Here is a 12,799-nt window from a genome sequence, read left to right as displayed (position 1 = left end):
TGAGGCAGGAGGATGGTAAGCTCAAAGCCAGCCTCAGCAACTTAGCAAGGCTCTAAGCAACTCAGTGAGACCCTGTCTCAAAAAAAATACAAAAAGGGCTTGGGATGCTCAGTGGTTAAGCACCCTGGGTTCAATCCCCAGTACCAAAATAAAATAAAATGGCAGGGAGTATAGCTCAGTGGTAAAGCACTTGCCTAGCATGTGTGAGGACCTAGGCTCAATCTCCAGTACCACCACAAAATGATAGAAGACTCGGCCCCTGCTCCAGCCCTCAGCAGCTTCGCCCTCTGTTCACATGCTTTGATTCGATGGCAGATCACCCTTTTCTTTTGCCCACAATCTCTCACCTACTTGCCTTCTCTTCCCATTGCCAAGGATGAGAATACTCTTATGTATGACAGGAGACATTAAGGTAAATGACTCATGGGACTTCATTGGCCAGATGCAGAGCTTTCCAAAAAATCTTTTTTTTTTTTTTTTACCAAAGCTCCTTATGTCAAATAAATTCATACCTGAAAACTCAAGATAACAGGCAGAGCAAAGCATGGCAGCTCTAGTTCTAGCAAGGACAAGGGGTCCGGGTCCTGACATACTCTTGGCCTCCCATGGCACCTCCAAGAACCCTAAGACTCTAGGGAACACCATTTGAGAACTGCCAGTTCTGCTACAGACTCTTAAGCACGGTTGTCAATACCCTTCCTCCTGACCCTTAGTGATGCCCATATTCACACCGGGCTGGTCTCATCTCATCAGATCACTCTCTTCTCTTCCCATGGTGTAGCCACCCAAGTGACCATCCTGAAAACATAAGGGTCCCCTTCCTCTAAGCCAGGTGTCTGCAAACCACCTCCCAGATGTTAAATCCAGCCAGCAACCTTTCTGTATGGCCCTTGAGCTAAGCATGGTTTTTACATTGTTAAAAGATTGCAAAGAGGGGCTGGGGTTGTGGCTCAGTGGTGGAGCACTCACCTAGCATGTGTGAGGCACTGGGTTTGAGCCTCAGCACCACATAAAAAATATATATAAACAAAATAAAGGTATAGTGTCCATCTACAACTAAAAAAGAAATCTTAAAAAAAAAATTGCAAAGGAGAGGAAGCAGAGAAGTGGGAGGAAGCTATGTGACAGGGAAACCAAAGCCTACAGTGTTTACTTAGCTGCCCCCTCCCCAGGGAATTTGCTCGTTACTTGCAAATGCTGACTCTACACTGTTGCTGAAATGTCCCTTACCTGGTTTTCACTGCTTTTTAGTGAACCCTAAAGGCTCAGACAAAACTGCCACCTTTGAAAATCTGTCTCAGAGCCTCCCAGGCCAGGACTGCATTCTGTGTGGCTTCAGCCTTGGGCAGGTGTTCCCCAGGGCTAGCTGTGTGGAGCTCCTCTCCTGCCACCATGGCACATGGCAGGGTACAGTGAACACAGCCCAACAGACCACAGACCCCCCAGCAGAGTACTCCTACCCACTCTATCCGCACCCACCTCATCCTGCAGGTTGATGTCACTGGGCCCGCGATTGAGCTGTTCCTGCAGGCTAGATACCACTGCATTGTTGCCAGGCACCCGATAAATGCCTGTGGACTCCAGTCCCCGGGCCTCCACGATGCGACAGCAGGCAGCCACAATCAGGGGGACACGCTGGGCACATGGATATGGCAGAGGTGTTAGGATGGATGTGGCCAGAGGGGATGGGGAAGCTAAAATGGAGGCAGCACAAGACCCAGAGTGCCTGCCAGGAGCCCCAGGAGGAAAGTCTCTTCCTGCCTCAAGTGTGGAGGCCAGAAGTAATGCCAGAACCTTGCCATAGACCAAAAAGGAGCAGGGTTGGGCCTTAGCTCTGTTGCGCCCTCCTGAAGGATGGGGAGGGAACCTCTCTGGGCCGTTCCCCAGCCATGTCTGTGTGAGGTACAGAGCTGGTCTCATGATCCCTGCAGCTCTGGCCCTCTATGTCTGGATCTGCCCCAGCCCATCTGCTCTGGAAGCATGGGACTCACCTGGTTCTCTGTCGCTGGCTGGCACTCCTCTAGCCGGACCCCAAATGCCCTGGGGGTGGCCTTCTTGTTCTTCTTGATGATGTTGATGCCCCATGGTGTTCTGGGGGCAGCAGCATTGTCATCTGGGAGAGGCAGAGAGAGCCAGGGTGAGCTAGGAGAGCACAGGGGGGATCAAATGCCCTCAGAGTCACATTCACACATTGGGACATTATGGAGACTCCATCACAGAAGCAGCCAGGATGCTGAGGGGGATGAGAAGGCCCATTCCACAGAAGAGGGGCACAGGGCCATGTAAGGACTGCTGTGGGCCTCAGGACCAAACTGTGAGGTGTGACCATGAACCAAAGATTCTGTTATGACCAAAGGAAGAACTTCCTAACACCCCAAAGTGTAAAAAGATGGCCAAAGCCGCTTCTGGAAAGAGTGAGCCTCTCACTCCAAAGGCACACAGGCAGAGGCTGGAAGGCCCACCTAGCATGCGTGTTATGGAGGCCCAAGCCGATCCAGCCCTGAAACTCTGAGAGCCCCGGGGCCCTCCCAGACACACGTGGAACACCCTCCCCTCCATGCAGACCCACAGGCCCCCCCACACACCACCCCTCTCAGCAGCCACCTTCCTACCCTTGCTCCCTGCAGGTTGGTCCTGAGTCCTGAGGCCACGTGCCATACTCTGCTTGAGAAACTCAGACTTGAGGCCCCCCAGGCCCCGAGAGCCTTTTGGGGAGGAATCAGCTTTGGGCCCAGAGCTATGGCTGCAAGGGAAAAGGGGGAAATAAGGGATTTTCATTTGGGGTGGCCCAGCATGTCACCCACCCTGGCCTCTGGCCACTTGGGACCTCCCACCCATTTGAGCCAATCCACCCATGCCTGTCTGGGCCCTGGAGACCCTCAATGCCCTGCCTGCAACTTGGAGGTAGGCCAAGAGAATGACCTCTGCCTGGAGTTCCCCACCCCAATCACGGCAGGGACCACTTTGTGAGGGGTGGGCCTCACCTCACTTTGCGGTAATCATTAAGCTTCTTGCTGATCAGAGCTTGGTTGGCACAGCCAGGGTCCTAAGAAAGAGAGGAGAGAGTAGCCACGTCAGTGCCCACAGCCCACCCTAGGGCTTATTCCTGGCCCTATCTCAGCTTTGCATCCCCCTCCTCTATCTCCAGGTACACAGCACAGACCCTGCAGTGAGAAAGACCAGGGCTGGACTGCTGGGTACCCCTCATCAGTTGTGTGACCTTGGGTATGACACTTCTCTGAGCCTCAATCACCTCAGTGATAAACACGAGGGACTAACAAGGCACATCAGAGTTGGGTGCAGAACTGTGCACATGGCACTCATCAGTCCTGGTGGGCACAGAGGCAGTGTCCCTGAGGCACAGCTATTGCCATAATGAAGATAACTTAGGGCCCCCGACGGTGCCCTGCTGGAGATGGCCCAACCAGGCCTCCAGAGCAGAGGCCCAGATTCCAGGTACTTCCCTCCCTACATAAGGAAAGATGCTCTCCTGAGGAGGATAGGGCCAGTCAGCAAGAAGACATGTCCTTGGTGAGAAAGACTGTGGCCTTTCTGCACTAATGCCCCTCTCCCATGACCAAAGCAGACGGCCACCTGGACCCAGTTCCAGGCACACTTCTGTATTGGCAAAGACTAGCCTTACCTCAAAGCCCAAGACCCCACCTAACTAGGCAGGAGTGTCCAGGCACCTGGCCCAAGGGTGCAAGGGGAATGGAGACCCAGCTCAGGGCCATGGAGAGAGGTGATAGCTACCCAGGACAGTTATCCCAAGATTTCTCCCCAAATCCCTTCCAAAGTGCTAGGCTCAACCCCTGTCCACTTGCAACCAAAAGCTGAGCTTCCTGGCCTCATGGAAAGTCGCTCTGTTCATCCCCTGCGGATGAGCGACTGCTGGCGCAGGAGCACCTGTTCTGCTACACTCCATGAGACTCCGCCCCCAGGCGACTGAGACAGGCTTCGATTGGCCCGGAGCTGCTCTCTTTGTGCCAGAGGCTGCCCAAGGGGGTCCCCACAATAATAGTAATTACTATCACCACTGCTGTTAGTCTCGCTACTGCCAGTCACTGCCCAGGAGGACGCCAGGTGCTATGAGCCACCGTTGGTGCCCTTCTCACACCAAAACCCAGGTGGGCAAGGGGAGGACGCTTGCTAGCCCCTCTTTCAGGAGAGGGAATGAGGCTCAGAGGGGTCACCCCAGGTCACAGCAACTGAAAAGCAGCCTGCCCTGCCCTCGTGGCCCGGCGGGGGCGCCCGGGCCTCACCTCGCCCTCGGCCCTGCTGTTCTCCCGGATCGCTCTGATCCAGCCCAGCATGTCATCCCGGTCCTCAGCCTGAAAGAGATATTCACAGAAGTCAGCGGTGGTCAGCCGGAACACGTGCCTCCTCTTGGTCTCGCTGTAGGAGATGTCCACCAGGCAGGAGCCGATGCAGACGGGCGCCGCCTCGTCCTCACCTGCGCCGGCCGCCGCAGCCCCCGCCGCCGCCGGCCCGGGCTCCCGCCGCTCCTTGCTCAGCGAGAGCGAGCGCGCCCGCAGCGCGGCGTACACCCGCTTCCACTGGCGCAGGCCGCTGCCCGCTTTCTGCAGGGAGACACGGGGTGGGAGAGAGATGGCGAAATGTGAGAATCAGGCCTGCCCTCGGCCCCTAGCCGCAGGGGCTGCCGACTGCGAAGGAGGCCGACTCACCCCCCACCAGGAGGCCCGTCCACCTGCCTGCCTCTGCGCAGCTTCCTGCCCACAGCCCGCGACTCTGTAGCAGCTCCACCTGCCCAGCGCTCTCAGCCCCTCACAGGACCCCAACCTCCTCCCTCTCTAAACAAGAACACCACTACCAGGCTCTGTAAGGACACATAGGCCCCTACCCAGCACCACCTTCAAATAAAATTCTTGTCAAGCCATTCCTGATCCACACCCCAACCCTTACACCCGCCCTTCAAAGCAAAACTGGTCCAGTGCAGCCCACACACTGGGGAAGCTGCTCTTCCCACTTCTTTGCCTCTCACTCAAGACCTCACTCCGCGACCGCTGCCCAAAAGCTGCTCTCAGGGTCACCCAGGATCACCAAGTGGCCAGTCAGTCGCTGTGGCCAGCCCTGTCTTAACCTGTCAGTGACATCTGACACTGCTGGCCCCGCCTTCCCTCTCAAGGCCTCTCTGGGCATCGGAGACCACCAAGTTCCCTGGTTCTTCCTGATTCTATTGGCTCCTTCTTATGCTCCTCTATGGCCCTCCCCACATCCTTCAAACCTTCAGTTCTCAACCAGGGCAATCACACACCCTCCAGGGACATTTGTCTGGAGAACAAATGTGGGGGAAAGGGGCATGGCACTCAGTGGGTGGAGGCCAAGGATGCTGCTAAACACCCCACCACGCACTGGACAGCCCCCCACAACAAAGCATTGTCTGTAGCCCAAATATCAGCAGAATGGAAGGTAGAGACCTGCTCTTCAGATGAGGAGCTCCTGAGCTTCTCCTGGGCGCTCCTCTCCTTGCACACCGCTCACAGGGCCACTATCCAGGCCCTGGCTTTAAACCCAGGCCATCTGTTGATGGTGATTCCAAAATGTCTAGCCCTGGCCCGCCGACTGTCTGCCCCAGCCTGGTTCTGAACTTCCCACAGCCTACTCAGTGTCTCCACCTACAAGTCCCACAGGCACTTCACACACTCCCTGCTCACTATGACAGGGCACGTGACCCAAACACTCAAACCTGTTCTCCACCCGCCCCCATCTTTCCAGTTCAGTCAATCCACCCAGTTGCCTCGAAACCTGGGAGTTGCCCCTGACTCCTCCCTTTCCCTCGCCCTTGACATCCAACTCATCAGAACGACTGTTCAGCTTCCAAGAGTGTCACACATCGCCACTTTTTTGTTTGTTTGCTTGTTTTGCTTTGTTTTGAGATGGGGCTCTCTCTATGTTGCCCAGGCTGGTTTCAACTCCAGGGCTCATGCAAACTTCCTGCCTCAGCCTCCTAAGTCGCTGTCTATAGGTGTGCACCATTGCGCCCGGCTTGTGCTATGGCCTTTGCCACAACCACTGTGTCCACGTCATCAACAACTCTCCTCTAGACCATAACAGAGAACTTCCAGGCCCCACTCACCTCCTCAGCCCACTCTGTAGCCCTTAGCTGCATGGTTGTTTCCAAAGGTGAAGGAAAGGATGTTTCTCCTTGTAAAACATTCTCTCCTGAGAGCACTGAACCAAACTGAAGGTCCTCTGCAGTGTGATCCTACCCCCTGCCCAAACCCACTCACAAGACACAGGGCTTTGACAGTGAGCCGTCCTGCATTTCCTTTTGGGGGGACCTTCTTGCACTGGCAGCTCCTTTTCCCTGGGCCCCTTCCTCTCGTTTTTCTCATACGTCACTGCCTCCTTCTCACCCCTCAGATCTGAGCTCCAAGATAATAGACATCGCCTCCTCAATGAGGCTGCCTTTGGCCATTTTTTTTTTTCTAAAGGCACTCACCCCACACACACCATCTCTCCCCACTCACTTTCTCTGAGCACCCACTCCGATCTCAGCTCATTCTGGTTTCCAGTTTCTCCGGTAAATGGCAAGCTCCAAGGAGCAGGGAGCTCTTCTGACTCCTCACCTCCATGCCTCACAGCCCAGAGCCCAGAGCCCAGGGCTTGGTGCGGGGCAAGTGCTCATCAGTATTTACCAAATCAGTGGTCCTTGGCACAGCCTGAGGGCAGGTGCTCCATCAGACCAAGGCAGGGTGACTCCCCTAGGGTTGATCCCAAGCTGCAAGCCTGCCCAACATCCAGCACTGCTGGGCCAGAACAGGGACATTCAAAGTAGAGATGGCAGTCCTAACAATAAAATTACCAGAATTCTGGGGCTGGGGATGTGGCTCAAGCGGTAGCGCGCTCGCCTGGCATGCGTGCGGCCCGGGTTCGATCCTCAGCACCACATAATAAACAAAAATGTTGTGTCCGCCAAAAAATAAATAATAAATAGTTCTCTCTCTCTTAAAAAAAAAAAAAATTACCAGAATTCTCCTCCAAGAAGGATTTTAGTGTTAAGAATGAGGTGGAACCAAGACCTCCTACCACCACCAGGGGACTAAACCAGCTGGATGACTTTGGACAAATCAAGTCCCCTTCCCTGGCACCAGTGACCCTGAGAATACCTGAGGGTTATGCTGACAAGCCTCCATGGCCACATCCAGCTCAAATATCAGCTCTACGGCTTAAGGATGTGTCAAACCCTTCCCATACTGACAGTCAGTGGTCTCTGCAGGAGGCTGAGAACTGGTGAGGGGGTGAGGTGGAGGGTACACGAGGAGAATGGGTCTGCTGGAGCAGATGCCATCAGGCCCCGGACAGACGGAAAGCCTGAAGCTGACTCAAAGACCCTTCCCCTAACTGCTAGGTCATGACATCCAGGAGACAAGCAATATTGGGTTTTTGCCAACAAGGGACTAGAAGCCCCTATCCTCTAGAATTGGTCAGTGAACAAGAAGGGGCCAGTTCCCAGCCCTGCCCAGGAAACTCTGGGTCCACTGCCTTGTTTCCCTGTTCCTACTGCCACAGGCACCTGTGTACACAGGATAGACAAAGGCCCTCTCCAGGGGAGCCTCCCCAGTGGCACTTGTCTCCTAAGAATCTCTGTGCCCAGGACATCTGTGCCCAGGACACCTTGGCCGGCCAGGGTATGTCCCCAGGGCCCTCAGACTTCACATGGTCTCAACAGAACCCCTTTCCCCAAACCTGCTCCTCGAATGCCCAGTGTCTCAGGGGAGGGTCCTAACACCCTCCACCTCTCCCACAGCCCAAGCCAGGAAGCCAGGAGCCACCTGCCTCCTCCTCCTTCCTCTGCACATCCCAGGCCATCAGCAAACCCAGGCCACCCTTCCCTTAGAATCTCTCTTTAAATGGTCACCTCCTCCTGACCCAATGTCTGGACTCGAACAGGGCCCTTGCTCACCTAGATAACAGTAACAACACTGTCTCCTGTCACAGACACAACTGTTGTCCCCTATCTCCCCACTCCATGCCCACCTTAAACCCAACACAGGCATTCCCTGGGTGTCTGGCCCCATGTGCTTTGGCAACCACCCAACTCCCCACCTTATCTCCCACCTCCTGCCCTGGGCGCTCCAGGCAGCCTGCTCCAGCACACCTCCCGCCTCTCCCCCAGACCCGCCAAGAGGGCGTCTAAGCCCAGGCCACTCCTCCCCGTCTCTGCAGCATGGAATCATGTCTCATGTCTCAGCCCTTTGGAAACCTGCCCCCACTCCCACCCTACCCTGCAGAGGCCTCTACACCCCCCATCCTGACAGTCTAGACACTTGTCACTATTTGGCAACGAGTTTTCTCTGCTGGATGGTCATGAACCCTGGGAGGGCAGGGCTGGGAGGGCTCCCTCACCCTAAATTTCTAGAACTTCAACAGAGATCCCCAAGCAGAGGGTGCTTAGTGCTCACCAGCAGTGAGTATCAGACCTGCCTGGACCATACGTCACACTCCATCCTCACAATCTCCCTTGGAATGGAATAATCTGTCCCCATCTTCCAGATTAGAAAAGGGAGGCACAGGGTAGTTAAAGGGGTGCCAAAGCCATATGCTTGATAACATGGCTGGGCAGGAATTCAGAGTCTGTCTGTCTCAGAGCTCATGCTCTTTCCAAGGGACCACAATATCCCCAGGGGCAGGGTGGAAAATTCAAATACGGTCAGCTCTCAATATCCACGGGTTCCATGCCCAAAGATTCAACCAACCGTGGATCAACAATATTTAAGGAAAACCTGTGTCTATACTGAACACGTACAGGCTTTTTTCTTGTCATTATTCCATAAACAATTAGAGTATAACAACTATTTGTATAGCATTTATATTGTATTAAGCAGTATAAGTCATCCAGAGGGAATTTAAAGTGTTTGGGAGCATGTGTGTAGGTTATATGTAGACACTACTCCATTCTATATAAGGGACTTGAACACCCCTGGATTTGGGCACTCACAGAGGCCCTGGACTGTTCCCCTCTGACACCAAGAGGCCTGTAATGGCAGGAAGGCAGAACAGCAGCTGCCAGGTGCAAGTGCTGGGTAAACCCGTAACTTCGATCAGCTCATTTAATCCCCAGCGACACATTTAGGAGTGGAGATTACTGTCAACTCCACCTACAGATGAGGACACTGAGTCACAGGTGGGTGAGTCCCAAGCCCTCAGAGTAATATGCAGTGTCATCGAGAGTCAAAACTAGGTTTGTCCTAATCACTCCGCTGGCTGTGAGCAGGTAGACTAGAGGGACAGCTAAGGGCTGCAGAAACCACCTTCCCTCCTGGCTTTTTCCCAGCTCAGGGCACCGACCTAGGCTCATGCCCCAGGGAGCTGGGAACCACCTTCTCTCTTCAGGCTCTTACCTGTTCTCCCTCCAGCACTCTCCCTACCACCTCCCCAAAACCCCCAGTACGTATCCCCCTGTCTCTCACCTGGATCTCTGCGTTGGCTTTTAATGGTCTTCTTGCCTCCAGGGTGGCCCCTCTATTATTTGTCCCCAGGAAACGGTCATTTTAAAGCTGCAACTCCCTCCCTGAAGAGCCCCAGGGATTTTCAATTGCCTTTAAGATAAAGACTGAACCCTCTGCAGGTCCCAAGAAGCCCTGAAAAGGCTGGCCTCTGTTTTCCTCTTGACCTCAACTTCCCTATAAGGATCATCTTGGCCTTGGCTCCTCATTTTTCATGAGCCCCAGAGGCCATTTGCAGGGTTATCTGCCAACCAAGGATCATTCAGGATGGTTTTGGTAGTACATCATTTGATGAGATCCATCCCACAACAAAGACCTCCTCTCCCGTTAATCTCTTTTTTTTAATGAGTTCTTTAAGTACCCCCCCCACACCCAGAATCCTTCCCAGCATCTAACCTTCATCCTTCATGCTACAATCTAAGCTGGTGTTTTTTTTTTTTTTTCCTGGCTCCAAGGGTGGTGCAGGGCAGGTAGGTGTCGAGGAGCTGGAGAGTTCCACAGGAGCCAGCCTCCATCCGCCCCCAGCTCATTCCTCCGCCCATCTCACCTTCCCCTTCTTGGTGAGGATCTGCTTATAATACAACCAGCCTTCTCTTCTGATATCGCTGAAGGTTGCATCTGAGAGGTCAGAGGTTGAGTGTCGCTTAGAAGGGGCGTCAGCATCTTCAGAAGTGCCCCAGCTATCCAGAGACTGCAAGGACACAACAGAGGGCAATTTAGGGTGGCTCCCACAGTACCAGCATCTCAGGAACCCCATACAGCACTTGCAGCCACCAGGGCCTGGCGTATATCCGGGTTACACTCTGACGTGCTGTAACCCCAGAGGCCTTGCTTCCTCTCTCTCTGGGCCATTTGTGTTGAGGTCATGAGACGTAATGGAGAAGCCAGAAAGGAGGAAAGGCTGTGTGTGACACGCCACCAGACCACATGCCTCACCACGCTAAAAAAGCCAATCTGGAACCTCCTTTAACTTTACAGCCTAAAAGGAATTAAGGAAACAGAGGAAGAGATCGTGTCAACAAGGAGTTAAGTAAACAGGGGAAGTGGGAACATCAACAAAGACTGAGTGAGAGGAGCAGGTTGCCATGTCCACAAGGAGTTAAACAGAGGAAGCGATAGTGTCAACAGGACTCCAGCATCAGAAGTGACATGTCAAGGGAGAGTTAAGTAAGCTGAGGAAGTGATAAAAGAGTAAGCCAGGTGGCAATATCTGCAAGGTGTTGAACTAACCAAAGATACGAGAGTTTGAGATCACAATGGCTTTTCCAGTTCATAAACAATCAAAGAGTTACAGTCCAGGCACGGTGGCGCACACCTGTAATCCCAGCTGCTCAGGAGGCTGAGGCAGGAGGATCAAGAGTTCAAAGTCAGCCTCAGCAATTTATCTAGGCCCTAAGCAACTTAGCGAGTCCCTACCTCAAAATAAAAAATAAAAACAGGGCTGGGGATGTGACTCAAGTGGTAGAGTACTCGCCTAGTACATGTAAGGCATGAGGTTCAATCCTCAGTACCACATAAAAATAAAATAAAGGTGTTGTGTCCATTTATGACTAATTATATATATATATATATATATATATATATATATATATATATATATATATATATATATATATATAAAGGCCAGGGATGTGGCTCAGTGATACAGCACCCCTGGGTTCAATCCATGGTATCCAAAAAAAAAAAAGCAACCACAACAGACCAGATCCTTTGTCTTCCCGGGTGTAGAGGGTGGCAACTCCAGCCTCTCCATCAATCTCACTGGGTCCCCTGAAGACACCACAAAAACAACAACCGTGCCTCTGGGCAGGCACAGTGGCAGGTAATAGGGGGACCCAGCAGGAACAGTGGAAGCCCTGCCCTCGGGAGCTCATGTTCTAGCTTGGGAGCCCAGCAGGTAAGACGACGGGGGGAGGGCGGTGCTGGTAATGCCCCAGTGCTGAGAAACACAGTATCGCCAAGGGAGACGTGAAATGCCAGGGGCGGAGGCTGAAAGTTCAGAGCAGGCCTAAAAAATCTGGAGAGTGAAAAAGTGAGTCACACAGTTAAGGGGAGATGAGAAAGGGGCTCTCTGGGGGAAGGGCGATGACAAGAGCAGTGTCCTCGGGTGGGAGGTGCAGTCTTGTTAAGTGATGATGTTGCACGAGGAGGGTGGGTCACACGAGTGCTGGGACAGTCAGGGGTGCAGGGAGCAAGGAACAAGGAACCAGAGTGGCTCATTTCAGGTCACAGGAGGCACAGGCCTGGAACCCATGCCAAGGCCTCCAGTCCCCCCCAACACCCTCAGACACGCACACACACGCGCACTCTTGCTGCTCACCCCATCAGTAAAGAAGCTCCGAAGCATCCGCAAGCTGGGTACACGGTTTGGCAGGCGCCTGGGGAACAAGGACCGAAGGTGAGGGTGTGGGAAGCACAGGAAGGATCTTGCTCTCTTGTCACCCACCAGACCCCAAGGTCTAGCCTCAGGAGAAGATGGCCAGGGTGGCTGTGGCGGCCCCACCCACACCTAGACAAAGCCTCACCGCAGTGCCCGGCCCTCGTCGCGGAAGGTGTTGAGCCCATCATCACAGGACTTGGAGCGCTCCGTGGTGATGGCCAGCAGGTATGAGGAGCGGCGGCCAGCCTTGATACTGCCTGCAAAGCCACCCACGTTGGGCCTCAGGTCAGAGGGGCAGCAGGTCAGGAGTGTCCCTAGAGCCCTCCCTTCTGGGCCAGGCCAGGAGGTGACTCTCCCCATGGGGCCCCAGATGGAAGAGAACAGACACCAGGCCACAGGCCCAGCAGAGGCCTCTGGGGACTGAGCAGCTGGGGAGATGGGTGTCGGGGAGCAGAGAGCACTCACTGCAATCCTGGGAGTAATGGCGGCCCAGGGCAAAGGTGAAGGTTGGTGAAGACGGGCTGGTGCCCAGGACAGGGGCTGAGTTCATGGCACTGGAGACCACTGCAGAGGCGGGGACATGCTTGGCCTGGAGGTCAATACTGGGGCTGGTGGGCTCATCTGTGCATGAAGGAAGGGAAATGTGAAGGTGGCAGAAGACTGACCTGCTTGTCCCACCCTGGTCTTGCCAACCCCGGCACCCTGTGCATCAGGCTCAGAGCACACTCACAGGCTCCGCAAGCACTGCAGGCCGTGCTGACACCATACCCACCACCCAGGGTGACCGGCCCACAAGACCGATTAGGGACTCTCTCTCCTCAGCAGGGGCTCAGCTTCTGCCTCATATGGAGGACACCTTGAGGTGGGAATGAGCCGCCTCCTTAGAACAGGTTCTGAGGGCAGAGCCAGTATTCCCCTCTCATAGTGGAAGCTTCAGGGACTTCTGTCT

At 54.2% G+C, this 12,799-nt stretch overlaps 1 protein-coding gene across 4 annotated transcripts in view; it reads right to left on the bottom strand.

Moving 5' to 3' along the window:
- Arhgap23 (Rho GTPase activating protein 23) overlaps nucleotides 1-12,799 on the bottom strand; it is a 71,819-nt gene that overhangs the window by 23,906 nt on the left and 35,114 nt on the right. For 3 of the 4 annotated variants that reach the window (XM_071603234.1, XM_027924727.2, XM_071603236.1), the window contains exons 8-16: nucleotides 12,316-12,471; nucleotides 11,996-12,107; nucleotides 11,791-11,848; nucleotides 10,018-10,161; nucleotides 4,263-4,580; nucleotides 2,985-3,046; nucleotides 2,613-2,743; nucleotides 1,992-2,113; nucleotides 1,480-1,635 (exon numbers count right to left, since the gene is read on the bottom strand). In XM_071603234.1, coding sequence (XP_071459335.1) covers nucleotides 1,480-1,635; nucleotides 1,992-2,113; nucleotides 2,613-2,743; nucleotides 2,985-3,046; nucleotides 4,263-4,580; nucleotides 10,018-10,161; nucleotides 11,791-11,848; nucleotides 11,996-12,107; nucleotides 12,316-12,471 — 1,259 coding nt within the window. The remainder of the gene's footprint in view (nucleotides 1-1,479; nucleotides 1,636-1,991; nucleotides 2,114-2,612; nucleotides 2,744-2,984; nucleotides 3,047-4,262; nucleotides 4,581-10,017; nucleotides 10,162-11,790; nucleotides 11,849-11,995; nucleotides 12,108-12,315; nucleotides 12,472-12,799) is intronic. The other variant, XM_071603235.1, reaches the window with a different exon arrangement.

Source organism: Marmota flaviventris, chromosome 17 (assembly GCF_047511675.1).
Source record: "Marmota flaviventris isolate mMarFla1 chromosome 17, mMarFla1.hap1, whole genome shotgun sequence".
Lineage (NCBI taxonomy): Eukaryota > Metazoa > Chordata > Mammalia > Rodentia > Sciuridae > Marmota > Marmota flaviventris.
This window is presented reverse-complemented; position numbering and strand designations above follow the sequence as displayed.